At 28.9% G+C, this 19,506-nt stretch overlaps 3 protein-coding genes across 5 annotated transcripts; 2 read left to right on the top strand and 1 right to left on the bottom strand.

The window, feature by feature from the left end:
• The first annotated feature begins 3,285 nt into the window (after window positions 1-3,285).
• LOC140664231 (UPAR/Ly6 domain-containing protein cold-like) lies at window positions 3,286-5,019 on the top strand. The gene is made up of 4 exons (XM_072889163.1): window positions 3,286-3,445; window positions 3,524-3,643; window positions 4,124-4,302; window positions 4,381-5,019. The coding sequence occupies exons 1-4, from the start codon at window positions 3,388-3,390 to the stop codon at window positions 4,462-4,464; spliced, it is 441 nt and encodes a 146-aa protein (XP_072745264.1). The 5' UTR covers window positions 3,286-3,387; the 3' UTR covers window positions 4,465-5,019.
• A 279-nt stretch (window positions 5,020-5,298) lies between these two features.
• Window positions 5,299-12,884, top strand: LOC140664227 (cationic amino acid transporter 2-like). 2 transcript variants are annotated; one of them, XM_072889155.1, is made up of 12 exons: window positions 5,299-5,426; window positions 6,579-6,802; window positions 7,346-7,589; window positions 9,052-9,336; window positions 9,519-9,623; window positions 9,864-10,242; window positions 10,574-10,713; window positions 10,781-10,883; window positions 11,075-11,223; window positions 11,305-11,471; window positions 12,259-12,367; window positions 12,446-12,884. In XM_072889155.1, the coding sequence occupies exons 2-12, from the start codon at window positions 6,773-6,775 to the stop codon at window positions 12,574-12,576; spliced, it is 1,842 nt and encodes a 613-aa protein (XP_072745256.1). In that variant the 5' UTR covers window positions 5,299-5,426; window positions 6,579-6,772; the 3' UTR covers window positions 12,577-12,884. The 2 variants fall into 2 exon arrangements, with proteins under 2 accessions (XP_072745256.1, XP_072745257.1); XM_072889156.1 differs by lacking the exon at window positions 6,579-6,802 and having other exon boundaries at window positions 5,338-5,426.
• Window positions 12,885-13,395: 511 nt separating this feature from the next.
• On the bottom strand, window positions 13,396-16,824 carry LOC140664232 (acyl-CoA-binding protein homolog). Of its 2 annotated transcripts, XM_072889165.1 has the most exons (4): window positions 16,697-16,753; window positions 14,902-15,044; window positions 14,030-14,144; window positions 13,396-13,777 (listed from the first exon to the last, which is right to left on the bottom strand). In XM_072889165.1, exons 2-4 carry the CDS (start codon window positions 14,914-14,916, stop codon window positions 13,644-13,646), a joined length of 264 nt encoding a protein of 87 aa, XP_072745266.1. In that variant the 5' UTR covers window positions 14,917-15,044; window positions 16,697-16,753; the 3' UTR covers window positions 13,396-13,643. The 2 variants fall into 2 exon arrangements, with proteins under 2 accessions (XP_072745266.1, XP_072745265.1); XM_072889164.1 differs by lacking the exon at window positions 14,902-15,044 and having other exon boundaries at window positions 16,697-16,824.
• Window positions 16,825-19,506: the final 2,682 nt, after the last annotated feature.

The following is a 19,506-nucleotide window of genomic DNA, read 5'->3' as shown; positions in this document are numbered from 1 at the left end:
AATCGTAATTAAAACTTTATTTATCCATGTTGTTTTAACTGTTGGATATTTTTCATTATTATTCGTTCGTTCTTCAATACTTTAACTGCTTCTTATATTGTTATATCTATGCATTAAAATGTTTTTATAATATCTAATTTTGATAGTAATCTCTTCAAATATTTTCTCAAATATATATTAAAAAATGTATGTATATATATATATATACCAAAAATTATAGATAATAATTAAAAATTATTAAAAAAATTATAGATAATAATTTTGCAGCTGATATATGTCAATAATGCAATTTTTGCGAACGGCATTTCTTGAGTACGTGTCTAAAATAAGTATAAAGAAAAAATTAAGGAAAAAATCTATTTTTAGATAAAGACAGACTTTACACGAATAGCAGAATAATAATAAAATCGATGACACGGAATTGCATCAAGGGAGGATTGGCCGCGCGTAGCACGATGATAGAACAATGTAATGAGATTGTATTCAATGATAATACGACGAATTCATGTAAGCTTAATCTACCGAGTTTCACTCGGATCGACGAGTATCTTACTCGAGAACCGGCCATCGCTGTTCACCCCATCGATCGCAGTTTCTACCCTGCGGGAAACGCAGAAATATGGACTAAGCCATGTTTAGGAAAGGAAACGACGTAGAATGAGGCAAGAATTAATATAGTTAATAATCGTAGTTCGTAGGTCGTAATGCGCTTCTTGTTGGAGAGATTAGCTATAGTTTGATCCTAAGCTGGTCAACCGGAAAGGCTGTAACCCAAGTTGTGACGTGCGGGTCAATAATACCCCTCGGCTATTTTTAATAACCTGACCATGCACACAGAGAGAGAGAGAGAGAGAGAGAGAGAGAGAGAGAGAGAGAGAGAGAGAGAGAGAAAATTGTGTGAGCGCTCACATACACTCGTGTGGAAAACGTGTGCGCTCTGTGTCCTGGAATGTCCGCGGGACATCCTGCAGGATCGCGCAAGTACCGAGTGTAAAAGTTCATCCCCCAGTTAAGGACACGCTTCCCACGCAAATCAAGCGAGTCACCATCTAGAAAATTGTCCAACAAATCTGTATCTCTCTCTCTCTCTCTCTCTCTCTCTCTCTCTCTCTCTCTCTCTCTCTCTCTCTCTGGGACAATCAATTATCAATTAACGTTAAACTGAAATATTAATGTCAGGCGCGATTATCACATAATTAAATGAGCTGGAAATTTTGCTTGAAAGTTAACGAACAAGAAATTAATTTGGCAAAGAAATTATTTCCAAAACTTGACATTTAAATTCCATTAACGTAATGACATTTTTATCTTGCACACGATTTAGCGATTAGAAAAATTTGTGCATTCTACGTTCTGGAATTTATATGAGAAAGAAAATGGCGGTTATGCGAAAACCATGACATTAATACGATCCTACGGATGAAGGGATTTTCAAGATAGATTTATAACGACATGAAATGATTCAGTCATTTTCCTGCGTCCGTTGATACCTCATCCTATATAAATTCCCGCGGATTATAGCGGGTGATTCGATCGATCGAGCACATTAACAATTGTATTGTATAACTCACTCGAGAGATATTCGTATGCGATGCAATACGCTCTTCTATGGCCATCTCGTTGATCCTGTGTTACTATATTATTATATAAATATAATCAGATTATTAGATTACGGATTCACATTTATACACTAATCAAGTTTTCGATAGGGATGTAAATTTTCATATACACTAGCATACGTATTTTTAAACAAACCAAGATTTACGTATGTAATTTTGCTCACAGTATCACATTAAAGTAATTTATGATTAGCACGTCTAATTAAATTCAGGAGAAATATTATAATTTTATATAAAGAAATTTATAGACATTTACACTATATTATATACACACGGATACTGTATATTAAAGTTTATTTATATTTTTAAGATTAATAGTACACACACTATACAGTATAATAGAGCGCATATTTCTATATTATTTAATTAATTGGTCAGAATTTCTTTCGTAAGTTAGATATATGTATATTATCTAATAAATCAATAAATTCAAAAGAATAAATAATATTCGCAAGCAAAAAGTAATTGTATATCACATTATAATTAATTTTTTAGATATATATATATTTCTATAAAGTATGGAAACGCAAAGTAGATATACACGAATATAATATTTAATTGACAATTTTTCAGAAACTTTATATAACTTTTTTAGGTCTTAAACTTGTTCGAGATAAGAACAAAAGTATCGATTCTCGAGAAGATAATCAATGAAAGAACGATATTACAGTAAAATTAATTTTGTATTACTTTATTAGAATGAATCATTTAAAGTCATTTTCAATAAATATATAATATCAAATTTGGCTGAATCATAATTTTTGAAGTGTAAAATATTAACTAAATATAAAATATTATGAAACTATATATAATACATGAATGCTATTGTATAAAATATACATATAATCACACAATGATCGAACATTCAAAATATAAACAAATAAATGCTTAAAAGTTTCAAAAGTATCGTTACCTTTTACAGTAATTTAATATATCACACGGTAATTTTATTAAGTTGAATATTTTTTTTTTTTTTTCAAGAAAATATCTCTATGATTTCTCGAAAGATATCCTTTAGGTTTTAATATTATTAGTACTCAAGTTTAATTAAGATAAATGCTACTTGCCATTTTATAAGTAGTATGTCATTAATATTGAAAAAATTAATGTATTTGAAGAAAATCACCATTTTTGAACGATATCAAGATTCAAACTCTAAATGAGATGGCAGCACTAGCCGCATCATCGATAACTTCCATAGACATATAATACATAGATGGTAAATTAGTTGCCTATATTATTAATATAAGGGAAATAGATGCATTGGAATACGATAGTTTTTTTTAATAGGCTCCGTTTGATTATTGTGATTGAAGGATAGTATTTTAAATTATCTGATATGTACATATATCAAATTCACCGTGGTAGAATCAGAGAACAAACTCCATCTATATATTTTATATACTATGACAATTTCCAACAGTAACGGAATAAAAAATTCAGTCGCCTCGCGTTTAAACTAATCTCTCACAGCTTTTCATCTAATATACTATTCAGAATTCAGAAATAATAAAATTTCAAAATAATTAAATATATTTGATTATTTTTTAATAATTAATAAAATGTTACACAAAATAAGAACAAATATTTTTAAATTTAATATGTATTGCCAGCAAGAATTATAAAGCTTACAGGTTTTTTACACTCCTGCGATGATCCGTCACTGATTCCAAGATATAGATCTGTCAGCTGCGTCAGCTGTGTTTAAAGTTGGCGGAGCGTGGTTCGCTCGTTGTCTCAAAATAAATCACGCTATCAGTTCTCCAAAATGCCGAATTTCACAAAATGGCATTTTGCCTTACTCGTTATCTCGTGCGTGACGTTCGGTAAGTGATAAAGTCTCGATCATTCTACTCTATCTGTTTTTTCATCCTTTGTTATTCTCTATAACGTTTTTATCACAGGCCACGCCCTGGAGTGTTACGTTTGCACAGATCAGGAAGGCAATCGAGATAAATGTCTCAATACTATTAAAACTTGCGAACAGGGACAGGATTCCTGCCTTACAGATATCAAATGGGGCAGTAAGTGCATTGCTTGCATTTTATAGGCAGTCATTTTTTGAGGTTATGTGCAGTGTCACTCAAAACATGTTCTTTATCTATATCTTTAAATCAATTATTATTGATTACTATCGACAATTATCGTTATTAATCATTTTTTATTAAAGTTAATAAAAAAATATTTAATTAATTGGAGTATTAATATTGATATCTTGAATAACTATGTGAAGAACAGTAGAAGCAATACAAGTATTGTATTTTTATTTATGACTCTTTAATTACAAGGATAACCAAATTAAAGAATTATTTTTGAATATAATAAAAGATGATACAATATATGCGATATTTTGAATTTCTATATAATAATTAATAACATTTCTATGTAATAATTAATAACATTTTTATATAACGATAACATCATAAGTTTGACATTTGTTACAGGTACACCATTAATAACATTTTTATATAACGATAACATCATAAGTTTGATATTTGTTACAGGTACACCATATTGGTCTCAGGGTGCCAAAAAACAATTTTATGTATCCAAAAGATGCGCCACTAAAAAGGAATGCGAGAGATTGCAGCGGAGCAGTATGCCTGATTGTATCTACATTTGGTACCAAGATTGGAAGTGTTCTTCTTGCTGTCAAGGTGACAGATGTAATTATTATGTTATTGTAAGTATTATTCTGCTATGATTATAGTGATTTGAAACAACACATAATATAAGTAAATATATTTTATACTTATTTCAGTCTGCTGGAAACGAAACAAAACTACATAATGGAATATTTGCCATAACAATTCTAATCTCATTATTGGGTGCATCAAGGTTTTAATTAGAATTATCCTGCAGAAATTAGATTAGAGTTGACGTTTTAGTCAGCTAACAAACAATCAATCTCAGTACTGCAGACTGAATATATAAAATTTTTTTTACGACGATAATTAACAAATATTATACACAAGATAGTTTTATATTTTTCTAATATGTGTTCAAATGCATTACATTTTAAAAATTTGACTTTTATATTTTGTACAGTCTTGTTTCAGAATATTGTGTTTTATAATAATAGTTTTATTATAAGTGTTCACATTCATGTAAATTATGCAAACGTAATTGCCTTTATAGTGCTTTATTATGTTATTATAGTGGTAAATTATTCCACAAATGTTTTCAAGTTTAAATGTCTATGTGATTTTTACATATATTGTAAGACATTTAATCCGTCCAAGCACTTGGAACAATATATTCCATTTATTATAATACATACTGTACGTATATATACATATACATGTATGTAAAAAAATTCTTACATTTTTTAACAAATATTTGTTATATATAGAGAGAGAATCCGTCCATTTTTCAATAAAATTATATGTATAGCTAACAATTAAGTGTTTAATTTCATAAAAATAAAAATTTAGAAGTAATAACTGAATATTCTTACATTCAAATTATGCTCACTGTTATCAATCTGCATAATTATTTATTCTTTGTAATCTAGCAACTCATATAAGCAAAGTACATACACGAATTGAGGACACTGAACCCACTGAACGCGCATCGATGTGACTTCTTTATGATCGATTGTATTATCATGTGTACAGGATAATCGGTATCTTCACAAAGATAAGCAAAATAAAGAAAGTAGTTGTTACATTCGTGAAAACAATTCCAAGACTGTCGCGTCACCTTGTATATATCCAATATACTTTAGAGTGATGTTGAGGTGCGACTGCAGTAACTGCAGTGAAGCGGTTTCGCGTACAGCTGAGCAAGTTACGGTGCTCCGATCAAGTAAGTACATATTAACCCGCGAATATTACCACATATTCAGCTCACTTTAGATGATTTATAACTCGGATTAGAATTCGCTGCTTTGTAACTATATATGATAAAGAAAATACATATTTGAAGAAGTAATATAGATACATAGAAAATATGTATACGTAACGAGATACGCATACTAGAATGAGACATACACGGTAAAAAACATTTTGTATTTTTGTTGAAATTTTCTTATGTAGAAATTTTTGTATTAAATTTTTAACATACTCTTATGTTATTTTAACTTTTCTGCATTGAGTTAATATTTACCGTTTCTAAGAGTTAAAACAACACAATTAACAAGTAAATCTTACATTAATTCACATTTTTGTATTAATTTTTTACATATTATTTGTATTATTTGTTTACATATTTGCTTTCTATTAAATTAACATTAAAATTAGAGTAGATAAATTGGGACACGAGAAATGTGTTAAATTTAACACAAAATTTTTTACCGTGTATAAAATAAATAAAAGATTTTTATCTTTTGTTTTGTTGTGAGATAGATTGCCTAAAATGAAATTAAAATAATAATATAAACTTTATAAGCACATTGCACTTAAAATATCAAAAAAATAATATATGAAAAAAATTTAGCAATTCAGCATAAAGTATATCTAGCGTGTGTTAACTTCATAATATATCTATTCTTATCTTTTCACCGTTAATGTCCTCGTTCACAATAATATGATGTTTATATAACGCATCGCACGCACCATTTATTGCAAACTTTTTTTAAGATAGTACTTATCGTTTTCAATATCAAATAATTAAAAAATAATGAGAAATATATTTTGCAGTGAGATTTTCTTATTGATATTAGATTTTCTCTAATTTTACACATAACAATCAGATAAAATAATTTGGGGCTTATTTTTTTAATCAGTATTCAGCGACGAATTTTTGACAGATCATTACAAAGTGTTTATAAGTCCAATAGTGTGTGAACCAAATCTAATATTGATGTTATCACTCATTGTCAAATGGATCCGACCGAGATTAGAAATCGTTTAATCGATTTTGATTCTCGGAACCGTTTAAGTGAAGAGAAAAGATATGCTTGTATTCACTTTGATTGATTATTCGTAATAAATATAGACAGTTGCTTTATTTGTGTAGAGATGTGTATTGCCTTTCTGTACTAGCAGCGATACAATTCGACCAATTAAACAGGCGCCCCGACGACGTGCGACACGTCGTCTCGTGATATATAAAGGCACTTTAATTAAATCTCTTTAGTCGCGCGCGGATTGTTCGATGGACAGTTCGTAGAATTCGTTTTGTTAACGTTCTCGCATTTTGCCTGCAGAAAAATGGATTGTGCTTTAACAAAACTTGTCATGGTAAGTCGTCAATTATGTATTTGTCTCGCAAGTTATGCTGATCACTATGTACATACTATATAAATTGCATTCACAGAAATATCGATCCTTGCAGCGAGAGAACATGTCCGTCTGGAATAATATAAATAAATTATAAGAATAAGGAAAATTTTTCTCTGTGATGTTTATTAAAAATTAAATCTTAAATTTTCGTGATAACTTATGTTTTATTAAATAAACGCGCAGCTATTTATACAATACAACTATTCCAAAATGTAGCTGTTATTACAATAATAGTAATAATATGAATATTATATATGAATAGTTTTAATATTTTCTTTAATTTTATTTAAAAAATTAATATATATAAATAGGAATTAATATGTAATAAATAAAATTCCAAAGGAACTTTCGAAATAATAACTTATAAATTATATTATTGGTGTCTGTTTAAATTATTAATTAAATTAGTTTTAATATTTCCTTTAATTTTCTCAAAAAGATTGTAAAATTATATTTGATGTCTATTTAATATATTAATTGTACACGTGCATTCTTTTTCAGTTGTATAACATGAAGTGGAAACTCCGAGATTTGTATAAAGTGTTTATTCGCAAAAAAGTGGTAAATGCTAGTCAAGACTCTCAACTGGCAAGAGTTTTGTCGACTCTCGATCTCACAGCCTTAGGAGTTGGTTCTACCCTAGGAGTAGGTGTATATGTCTTGGCAGGAACTGTCGCAAGATCCACCGCTGGTCCTGCTGTGGTCGTTTCATTCGCCATCGCTGCGATAGCATCGATGTTCGCAGGTATGTATTTATCACCTTGATACGGTGATAAGAGGATCATTCTACGTATTTTATCGATTTTGTCTTCCTCTTAACTTTTAATATATGATTCAATTATTACAACATAATTTTCAATATTTTTTTATTCTTTTCTTAAACAATTTTATAAAGAAAAGTATGTATATCTCGCAGAGAAGGTATACGAGATTAAATAGTGAATAAATAATGAATGTATCCATCTTCCGATTTTATTAGCACGCTCGTTGCTACCTAAGCAAACCTTAGTCCCGGCGCCATAAATGATGCAAGCTTCGCAGAAAATGATACCAGAAAAATTGTCCAGCACTTTGCCTTGCACAGAGATAACTGTATTAACGTCTAATTTAAAGGTTCCTGGAAAAAGAAATATACCACTTGACAAAGTAGTCGATAATCTTAAGATAAGCTTCGTGTCTAACCACTTCATGTATTGGACAAATAATACTGTCGTATGCATACCATTGTTATTATAAAAATTACGTTTTATTACACAATTTGATATAAGTTTATTTAAAAAAAAAAAAGTATCCAATTTTTATTAAATATGTCATCATAATATTATCCTAGGGTTCAAATAAAACTTGAACTATCTCACAATTAGTGAAAATAAATAAATAATTTAGATTATATTACATTTTTAGTGCAGAAAGTGTATTTACGCAATAATTTTTGAGAAATTAATTTAAAAATATCGACCAATTCGCGCTAATATATTGGCGCTCTGCGAAAAAACAATCCGCTCTGTCACGCGGTCGCTAGGAGCACAGCGAGAAGAGACAGCCCACGGTTACTATATGCATGCGACTAGCAACCACGTGACAGTAGACTTTTCTCTCCACGTGCTAATACTCACACGAATTGGTCGATATTTTTTAATTAATTTCTCAATAATTATTGCGAAAATCGCAAAATGATATAGACTTTTTTTGCTCAGTTTGATCCGCTCTACCTGTACACGAGAGATTTTTTATAAATTACCGGACAGCTTGCATAAAACTTATATAAATTCTTTTAAAATTTTCTTTATAAAAGTTTTTTTCTAAATAAAAATAGGAATACGTTAAAAAATGATAACTTATATTATTGTGATTAAGAAAAATTATTTTAAAACTATATACATAATAACTATAATTACTATAATAATTATTAATACCAATTATAATTTTGTCTTCAATTATATTTTCTTTTTTTTCTTACAAATACGATACATTTTTTTGTCAAACAAATAAATTATCATTAAATATTGTAGGTAATATTATAAATGTCTCTTATGCTAAAGAAAAACAGAGAAAGAAAATTGACTTAGTTTTAAATAATGTCTCGGTTTTAAATATTTGTTTACAAAATTGAGTTTTTTTTTTTATATAAATAGCTAACATGTTTGTGTATACTTTTGCAGTGTGTTTACTATTTAAATGTGTTGCATGCATTATTTTCTTTCCAGGACTCTGTTATGCCGAATTCGGAGCACGAGTGCCGCGTGCCGGATCCGCCTATGTTTACAGCTACGTCACAATGGGTGAATTTGTGGCGTTTCTCATCGGTTGGACGTTGATTCTAGAATATGTCATCGGCTCGGCTAGCGTGGTGCGTGGCCTCAGCACGTATGTCGACGCGCTCTTCAATAATAGCATGAGGAATGCTTTCGAGTCGGCTGCACCTATCGATATCAATCATCTGTCATCGTATCCAGACTTCTTCGCTTTCGGCATTACTCTGGTATTTTCAGGTGATAAGAAAATTACTCTTTGGCCGACCTAATTAAATGTATGTTTTATCAGCAAAATAGCCCTGAAATTCCAACATATTTCTCTCATGCAACAAGTTTTATTATTAATTTATCAGATCGTTAAGCAATTGTGTAGCAATAATAATAAAAACGGCTGAGTCAATTTGCAATTTTTTTTGCAGTCGCGCTCGCTTTTGGAGCCAAGGAATCTTCTTTAGCAAACAATTTCTTCACCCTGGCGAATCTCACTGTCGTACTTTTCGTCATAATTGCTGGTTCCTTTAAAGGTAAACATTCTTTTGAATTTCTTTTTTTTCTATATTTTTTCAACAAAATTGAACTAATAATAATAAAAAATAGAATACTATAATTACTAATATTATCTATATAAATCATTCCACACAAATTTCTCGATATTTTTTAATAGTAATTTGTAGTTTGATATGCAAATTCATGTTATTAATTATTAATGTTAATAACATGATAATAACAATAATAATTCAATTAATATTTGCAATAATTTGTAGCTGACGTCAGTAACTGGAAAGCGGAGCCCAAGTGCACCGAGACGGACTGCAAGTTTGGAACCGGTGGATTCGTGCCCTATGGCATATCGGGTATCATAAGTGGCGCGGCCACGTGCTTTTACGGATTTATCGGGTTCGATTGTGTGGCCACCACGGGAGAGGAGGCTAAATATCCCCAACGATCCATCCCCATAGCGATTGTCGCGTCCCTGACGATCGTCTTCTTGGCGTACTTTGGCGTCTCGGTGGTACTCACCATGGTGTTACCATATTACGAGCAGAATCCCGAAGCACCGTTTCCACATTTGTTCACAACGATAGGCTGGGAATGGGCCAAGTGGCTCGTGTCGATCGGAGCAATTTGCGGACTTTGCTCCAGGTAATACTGTCCTTACTCGTCAAATTAAAAAGTGAATGAAAAAAATGTATATCATATATATATACTATTTTACAGAATTGTTTTTTTTTTTTTTTTTTTTTTTTTTTTTAGTAAATGCAACATAATTATATATAATTAACTATATCTTTTGTTATTTTATTTTTTTTAATGTAAAACAAATTTTAATGAAATCTTTAATCCGATTTGAAAAAATATATCTATATTCATAAATTTTATATATTAATCTATATATCTCTTATTAACATATTTTTGAGATATGGAAAAACAAGAAAAAGAGAACGCTTATTTAAATATTTACCAATTATTTCAGTCTTTTAGGCGCGATGTTTCCGTTACCGCGAGTGATCTACGCCATGGCTTCGGATGGACTAATCTTCAAGTGGATGGGCAAAGTAAGCTCACGATTCCAGACTCCGTTCATGGGCACACTTTCCGCCGGACTTCTTACAGGTTTATCATCTATACACTTTAGCCTATGGTCATCAATTAAACGATATAATTTATTGATGTATTACAGGCATTTTAGCGGCGATATTCGAACTCACGCAATTAGTCAATATGATGAGTATCGGCACGTTACTGGCATATTCGATCGTGGCATCTTGCGTACTTATTCTACGGTGAGAAGTCACAACAATTCGCTTAATTTCACGCCCGTAGTTTAACTAATTTTTCAAGAATTAAAACTGAAAATTGATAAAAAGTGTGTGTTAATAAAATTAAAATTGAGATCAATTGATCAACATAATAATTAGTAATTAATTATGCAATTTTTATCATTAATTAAAAATAATTAATGCTTTTTTTGCAGATACGAAGAAAGCGATGCATACGAGAAGAAAGGCGATCGTGATCCAAGGACTTTTATATTCGTCGTGAGACAGCTTGTAAACGCAAACAAATTAAATCACTCGACGAAACTCACGTCACAGATTGTTACCTCTCTCGTATTTTGTTACAGTAAGATTTGTTATATGTTTTTCATAGATTTTATTATATTTAATATTTATTTAATGTAATATACTACTAATTTCTTTTCAGTCGTCCTTTGTTTTGGTATCGCCACTTTATTATCGACATATATAACCGAGCTGAACGAGGGAAAAGCGACTTTTGTAGTATTACTCGCTGTTTTAGTCGCCGCACTGGTGCTTACTCTGTGTTTCATTTATTTCCAGCCAGTTTCCGGCAAGAAACTCACATTCTCGGTATGTGTGATATATTTATTTTATATCTATATATTTCTTATGTTGGTATTATATTAATATTCTCACTCAAAAAAATATTTTGCTAATGTAGATAGATTTCTAGATGTCTCAATTAAAATTTATCGCTACTTTTTCCATCTGTTAGAATATTGTTTGTCACGTATAGAATTTATAGTAGCAATATTCTAGCGATACCTCTAGAAAATTTAGATCCCATTGCCAAATGTTAATTACAATTATAATTGTCCTTGATAATAGGCCTTAAAGATAGGCATCGCAGAAAAATTTTCCGTCTAAATTACACTAATAGTACAGATACAAATTCTGTCTCTGTCATTTAAATTGATTAAGTGCAAAATATATCCAGTATCACAGTATTTACTAATAATTTATCTATTTTAGTTAATTTTTTACACCTAGAAAATTTTTGTTAAAGTTGCAAGATTATTTTTTTGAGTGAGCTCTATTACACATTAATCCGCGATGTCAATATGTGGATTCGTGCATACCTTTTATATTTTTATTATTATTGAATATTATTTATGAGCGTATACATATATATATATACATACGTCAAAGTTTCAAATGAAGAGATTAGCCTTAATCTTATTTTATCTCGAAAATCGTCATATCTCGATATCTCTTAATAATATTATCAATGTTTTATGATTTTTTCCTTGTTATATAAAATATAGAAGAATGATATCATAAATTTGTAGTTAAATAGCAAACATTATTATCTAACTATAACATTTATTAAATGATCATTACACGCTTGTTGTGTTAGGTACCGTTCGTACCATTCTTGCCATCAATCAGTATACTTATCAATATTTATCTCATGATGATGTTGGATACAATGACATGGGTACGATTTGCCGTGTGGATGGTTGTTGGTAAGTTACAAGAACACGGATGAATGAATTTCTTAATGTATTAAATGTCTCGAATTATTTTACACTATTTTATCGCAGGCTTGGGTATATATTTCTCGTATGGCGTACGACATAGTAATATTCAACAGACAAAATTGCCGGCGAGATCAACCGATAAAACTAGTGACAATTATTCATGGAAAGACATTGAAGTTTCTCACGCTATGTGATAAAAGATGGTTACAATAACATGTTTTAATTTATTGATTGGAGTTTATCAATGAGATAAACTCTTTCAAAATAATATAATATTACATTTATAAGATACCTGCAAAGTATTAATCCTCTATGACGCGACATGATTTCAAAATAAATGTTCATTTCTTTTTGTATTAATCCCAAAGTATCACTTTGATATATCAATCAAATTTTATCGGAGTTGTAAAACGTAGTCAATAAGCAAAGTAAATTAAAGCGAAAATAATCAAATGGTAGAATATACATATTAACAAAATAAATAAAATTCCTAGCAATCAGAAAGAAAATATATCATATATATGTATCATATAAAGAATTAATCTCTAGTATTTCAAAAAGCTATCTCAGTAAAATAAATATATACTCGTATACATATAAAAACTAATTATGTAGCGTAGAAATGTTTTATACGTTTAAATTAAATAAAATAGAAATATTTTATACAATAAATTCTCTAGTATCGTACTCTATATAATAAGTTCTCTAGTATCGTTGCAATTTATAATAAAATACGTAAAATATACTGAGCAAAAATAAAAGTAAAAAGCTAAATTCTTATTTTCTAGCCACAAGTTTTTATCGCTGCTTGATATTAAAGAAAAGAACAAGAAAATAAGGAATGAATAACTCTAGAAATGAATGTGTCGGTGCAAAAATGTATATTATATATAATTTACATATATATGTATATACATGTACAAATTTTTTTTATTCCAATTGGTCATCAAACACTTTCAACGTTTAGCTAATTTAGACGAATGGGAGTTGTATTAGATACATGAGAAACACAATTTAATAATATTATATAACATGGTGATTTATTAGTTAAGAATTAATCGAATATGATACAGTGTATTATATCCATTTCTTTTTTTCGCTGGTTATATAGCCTCTGAAATATAGTCCGAATATATTCGTGCAATAATTATGATAAAGTTATAAATTACAAAGTTTAATTTTGTTATTAAGTAACAAGATTACTTAGGAACAGAAAACGTGAATAACAAGAACGCAACTACTCCGAGGACGATAAATAACACTATTTATATTTTTCGATCAATTGATTGGCATAATCGATATAAGTTTGCTTCGCCTGTTCTTGCAAAGTGCCCTTCTTCTTGTTCCAAGCTTCCCACTTTGCTTTTCCTTTCAGGTCCAGCATACCAGGTTTGGCTAAAATATCATAATATATAATATACATATAATATAATTAGTTTTTTATATATAGTTTAATAAGATTAAACTGATTGAATAAGTAAATAATTATATTTTCGTAGTAAATATTTCTGATATAATTCTGATATAATTCAACACTCATATAAATATAATAAGATTTATGTATAATAATATGTCAAAAACGTGCAATATACGCGAAATTAAATATTTTATATCAAATTTTCAATATTTATTTTAATGAGAACTTACATGTGTTATTATCACCGACTGTAGCTTGTTTGAATAAAGCATAAAGTTCCAAAAGCTGCTCGTCAGTAGGACGTTTCGTAAGCGTTTTTATAGCTGCAGCAGCCGCTTCAAATTGCTATAAAAAAAATACGAGCTCGTTATTTAAAAAAAAAATTGTATTAATCTTTCACTGTTTTTTAAAAAAACTACTGGTAACTATTAATATTTCTACTTTCGTTTTTATTAATCTTATTCATTTTCAAAAAATAATATTACGTAAGTGTTATTTACATATATAAAAACGCTATTATAAATCACACTATATATCACGTGTTACGTGTGTTTATAATATGGATAACATACAGTAACCTTTGAATTAATGACTGAAGATGACTTTGCGTTAAAAATGTAACTCTGAAACGGATGTTTACCGAATTTCAAAATCACGAATCAGCCTTGTAACTTAAAACTGCAAGCTTAAAAATTGAAAGAACAGAATCAACATAATAATAATAACAATAAGTAAGATAAAAAATTTTAAAAGTCACATTAGTGAAAACAATTTAAAAATTTCTCGCCGATGCATCATACCTTCCAAACTTTCCTCAGACGAGTTTATTCCCGATTAAATAATGATTTACCAACTGCCCCAAATTTCTCCTCGGAGAAATGCATACGATAATATCATGGGCGATCGCAACATAAGACAAGACCAACAAAATTAGTATGCTACGTCGTTGGCCGATTTTTGTGGCTCATTTCAACTTTGAAATTAACTTCTCGATACCTTTCTGTTGCAATGTACTCCGAAAAAAATTGATATGAAACAGCGAGAATACAAACATATAAGTACTGTTGCGATAGACCGAGCAGAAACAAAAAAAATGCATTACCTTATCGAGAGACATCCTTATAATAAATCCTACTGTTCCGTAAGCACCGTAAATACTTTGTGACCAACGATCAAATGTATGAACAGTTAAAAACGTTAATCCCCACCACGTTCATTGCGCAAACGAACCCAAAAAACCTGTTTCTTTTTTTTCAAGACATACATAAAAAAATGTTTATTCATACATTTCACAAATGTATTCATTGTCAGACGTAGCGTTAAATTAAAAACTTTTTTGTATGGTTTTTAACCATACAAAAAACTGATCAATACATCATGATATATTTATATTTAAAAATATAAGACAAGATAGAAATTTGAAACATCGAAATGTAACTTGATTTGACGAAACAAAATAAACGAGCGTAACCATTTTGATCATATAATGATGAGTATAATATATATAAATAATGTAAATATGTGTATAATACATATAAATATTATTTTGATAATATAATGTGTGTATAATATTTATGTTTAATATTTAATGATCTAAAAACTAAAATTGTAGATAATAAGTTTAGCATTTTCAATTAATAGCAACTTACAATAAGATATTTTTAAATTACGTTGTTTTCAATAAAATAATATTATATTATATATCTATAAATTTCTAAATTTCTTTATATATGTACAAAAGTGTTTTAACATTTTTGCTAACACTGTTTTCATATTTCAAAATTAATTTTAGCTTCTGATAAGTGCAATAAGCTATAAATAAATTTAATTGCCTTTTTTTATTTAATATAAATGAGGAAACATTTCTTATTTATATGCTTATAAGAAATATTACAACATACAACATATACATATACGTATAATACATATGTATGTACGTACACAAAGTTATTCTGATTTGCTGAGTATTCATATTTGTCGTATATTCATAAATTCCGATTATATATGTTTATTTGAATATATCAGTATTCCGAACCTTTATCTGTAAATTTCCGATTTTATAACAATTTCTTCTAAAGGAAAATATTAAGAACAATTATAACTTATCACACAAATTGCTAACTTTCCATATTAAATATTTCTGTTTCAAATTTTGTATTACAAATTTGATAAAGTTTATTTAAAAATAAATAAAAAAAAACTTTTATTTTCTGTTTACACATTTTTTGATTTTCCTGAATTGTATTTTATTTTAAATTATACATAATTTAAATATATATATTTTTTTCTCAATACTTTTGTTAAGAGCATTAACTCTAGCTTGAAAGGATACGTAAATAAAAATTGATTTGATATAGGACTGGAATACTTATATAAATATGCAAAATTTTGTATTCGTTCTAAGATTAACCGTAGAAAACCCCGTTAGAGAAAATGACGTTCTATAAAACTTTTCCGCGACCTCGCGAACTATATCCAACAATTCGAAATACACAGTACAAAAATGTTGAGCATGGCAGTTATTTTATGTTAATTAAAAACACTATATGTGTAATAAATTAAATAAATTTAAAAAAGAGTTGATATAGAAACCATCTCTTTTATCTTGCAAAGTCATGAATTCTTAATCGTCAAATTGGAAATTGATTTAATAATTTTTAATTCTTTTTCTATTTTCTATATTATTTTATTATTATTCCGTATATTTACTTTAATTGTTCTAACAAAATTTAAAAAATTTTGTTAAGCCTTTAATAATTTTATTTCTACTAAATTCAAATACTTTCAAATAATCCACAAATTTTTGTAAATTAATTATTTTGTACAAATTAGTTTTGCAAAATAAATTTTCCTGGATTAATTTTATCTATCTTGTTCAAATAAAACACTATAGGTACCTGGTCGGCCGACATTTCGATGTGAATCCGCTTCGAGCTGACTGTCTACTGGCAGTATGGATAGTAATCATGATTCTACGTTTCCTGACTGTTTAAAGTTTATTGCTCTAGCATCAACTAGGTGGGGAGAGTTCGCGAATCATCTTGATCCTGAACTTCCAAGTTACCTTGTGAATGAATATGTGATTGTATGTAACATCTGTGTAACATTCGAAAATAAATCTGATTATGAATTAAATTCTGTAAATAGATGATAATCAATCCATATAGATAGATATTTCGTAAAAGGAGTTTTACAATAAATATAAATTTGGAAAAAGCAAAATAAAAATTATGTGTAATAACTAGATAAATATTTAAAAATTATAATTAATTGTAATTAATTCGTTCCTTAAATTAACTGCTAAATTAGCTATTATTACGTGATAACGAGGCGAGCAAGCTAACTGTAATCTAAGAATGTACACGAGCGATATAATGATCGCATGTATGATAAACTTGAAAGAGACTAGAGAAAATATGTTAGATCATGTTAGGTAATACATTTGTTAATGCAAAAGGTATGGATAGCAAAAAATGTGTTTTAGATTGCACTTACATAAAAAGTAAAATGAATTTATAACCGTGCATATTAATTCACACAACATAATGATTAAATTGATTATGAAAATAATGATTTTTTACTTGTTTCGAATAAATTGGAAAGATTTGCACAACATAATAATCAACAATTATTAAATTATAAAGCTAGAGTATAAAACGTTTTCATTATCTGTTTTGTTCATATTTCTTTTTTTTTCTGCTGATATGTTGATCACAAGTGTATTATATTTTATCATTGTGCTCCACTTTGGACACGAGAAATCTTCTCTGAAATAATAAGTTTGTTGATGCTTGCACACGTTGATTTCAGCGAAGAGCGAACGAGGCCAATGTGCCACATCAGCATCCCAGGCTCACCTGCGCAGGAATGTAGGAATTCTTGACTACCTCTGACGTGCTGATTTTACCACCATCTCACCTGTACGTATATATGTACGTATATGCATTTATGATACTCTACAAGAAACGCAATCAATTCTATTTATGAAACTATTGCGATCAATCCTTGCAATCTTATGCAATGCAAAATAATCTTTTTACGATTTTAAATTTTGCTTATTAAAAGCACAAGTCGTAAAAATATTTTCTTCAACTTGCATGCAAACAACGGCACTATGAAAAGTATTACAACAGAACTTTTTGTGTTAGCATTTTTTCTGATAATTATTTTAATTGTTTGATTAATATCGCAAGAAAATATCTGTTGTATTGTAAAATTTTAATCCGTATAATTGTATAATATATATTACAATATGTTTATGCATATAATATATTGAGATATTGTATAATCGATAAGCAAAAAATTTTGCTATATATAAAAAACTATTGTAAATCTCTCAACGGTCGCGCAATTATATCGCAATTACAATATTTTTAAATACGATTAAATTGTAACTAGATAAATTGTAATTAGATACTATGTATCCAGAATCGTGCTTCAATTTAACATTATAATTCATATTGCAGATTATCTATATAATTAGCTGATTTTGATTAATTTATATGAATAATTCTATTATATTAAATTTATATAATGATTCTAAAATTTATAATGTTTATATTAAAATGTTGCGACAAGCGCATAACGGAATTGTCATGTTGCGTACATGGGAGACGAAGTTTGATTATGAAAACTCGCAGAGAAAACAAAACGGAGAAATCCGTGAAGAAAGAATGCGGAATCACTAAACTTTCAAAGGTATTAAACACACTGTTAAAGCTATATATAATTTCCTTGCTTGGCTATTACAAAATAACACATTGATCTACAAAATTGATATAAATTTAAAATGAGAGAGAGAGAGAGAAAGAGAGAGATAGGAGAAGGAGGGAGGGAGGAAGAGAGGGAAAAGAAAAGAGAGAGAGAAAGATTAAAGTATTCAGTTTTCAAAGATAATTTTGTAGATAAAATTCAGTTTATTATTTATCTTATCCAGTGAAGTGCAGCAATTGGTTTTTTTCTCTAATAGTAAAGTGCTACTTATTGTTAGTCATTGTAAAACATACATGAATAAACACGTAAAACATATATGAATGTATGTATGTTTATATATAGATATGGGATATATTGATAAAACAAGAAATGCTACTCAATCGCTAACAATAACATCAACATGTATAATTCTTGCAAACATCTTTTATATGTAAATATTTTACAGAAATTATGCTCAATCATAAACAATCGTTACAAAAAGTATAAGTGTGATTAATCTTCAGAAAAACAAGAAAAATCGTGGAACAAACATATACTACAACATTTTTTAACGTAAATATGTTGCTAGAAAGATCTATTATGTTAATATATTTCCCTGGTATCACTATATACTATCAGATTATTTCTGCTATCATAATATTATTTTATTAAAATCTTACAACACATATTTTAATAAAAACTAATGGAAAGAATCTTAGCATTAATTTTTAATTCCTCAACATTATTATATTTCGATTATACTCATCATTAATCTTTTTTTCTTTAAAATTCTGAAAGCTATACTTGAAATGAAGTGTAACATAATTAATAAATCTCTATAAAGATAAAATAAATGAAATAGCGCAGAAATCAATGGATCGATGACCCATCGATCGCGCGCTACGGCACTGACACATGACACGTGAGACGCGAGTCTTGCCGAGGATCGCCGAGCAAGACCGACTATCTTCGGAGTCGACTACGCGGGACGCGGGCTGCGTGCGCGAATGCGCAG

Source organism: Anoplolepis gracilipes, chromosome 3 (genome assembly GCF_047496725.1).
Source record: "Anoplolepis gracilipes chromosome 3, ASM4749672v1, whole genome shotgun sequence".
Classification (NCBI taxonomy): Eukaryota; Metazoa; Arthropoda; class Insecta; order Hymenoptera; family Formicidae; genus Anoplolepis; species Anoplolepis gracilipes.
This window is presented reverse-complemented; position numbering and strand designations above follow the sequence as displayed.

Bases quoted from the DNA above. Each gene is read 5' to 3' on its own strand.
- LOC140664232 (XM_072889164.1), bottom strand. The intron at 13,778-14,029 runs GTAAGTTCTCAT...ATGATATTTTAG, and splicing joins AGTCGGTGATAATAACACAT to CCAAACCTGGTATGCTGGAC.
- LOC140664227 (XM_072889155.1), top strand. From the start codon at position 6,773: ATGGATTGTGCTTTAACAAAACTTGTCATG. The intron at 10,714-10,780 runs GTTTATCATCTA...GATGTATTACAG, and splicing joins TTCCGCCGGACTTCTTACAG to GCATTTTAGCGGCGATATTC. The intron at 10,884-11,074 runs GTGAGAAGTCAC...CTTTTTTTGCAG, and splicing joins TCTTGCGTACTTATTCTACG to ATACGAAGAAAGCGATGCAT.
- LOC140664231 (XM_072889163.1), top strand. From the start codon at position 3,388: ATGCCGAATTTCACAAAATGGCATTTTGCCTTACTCGTTATCTCGTGC. The intron at 3,446-3,523 runs GTAAGTGATAAA...TTTTTATCACAG, and splicing joins TATCTCGTGCGTGACGTTCG to GCCACGCCCTGGAGTGTTAC. The intron at 3,644-4,123 runs GTAAGTGCATTG...TATTTGTTACAG, and splicing joins TACAGATATCAAATGGGGCA to GTACACCATATTGGTCTCAG.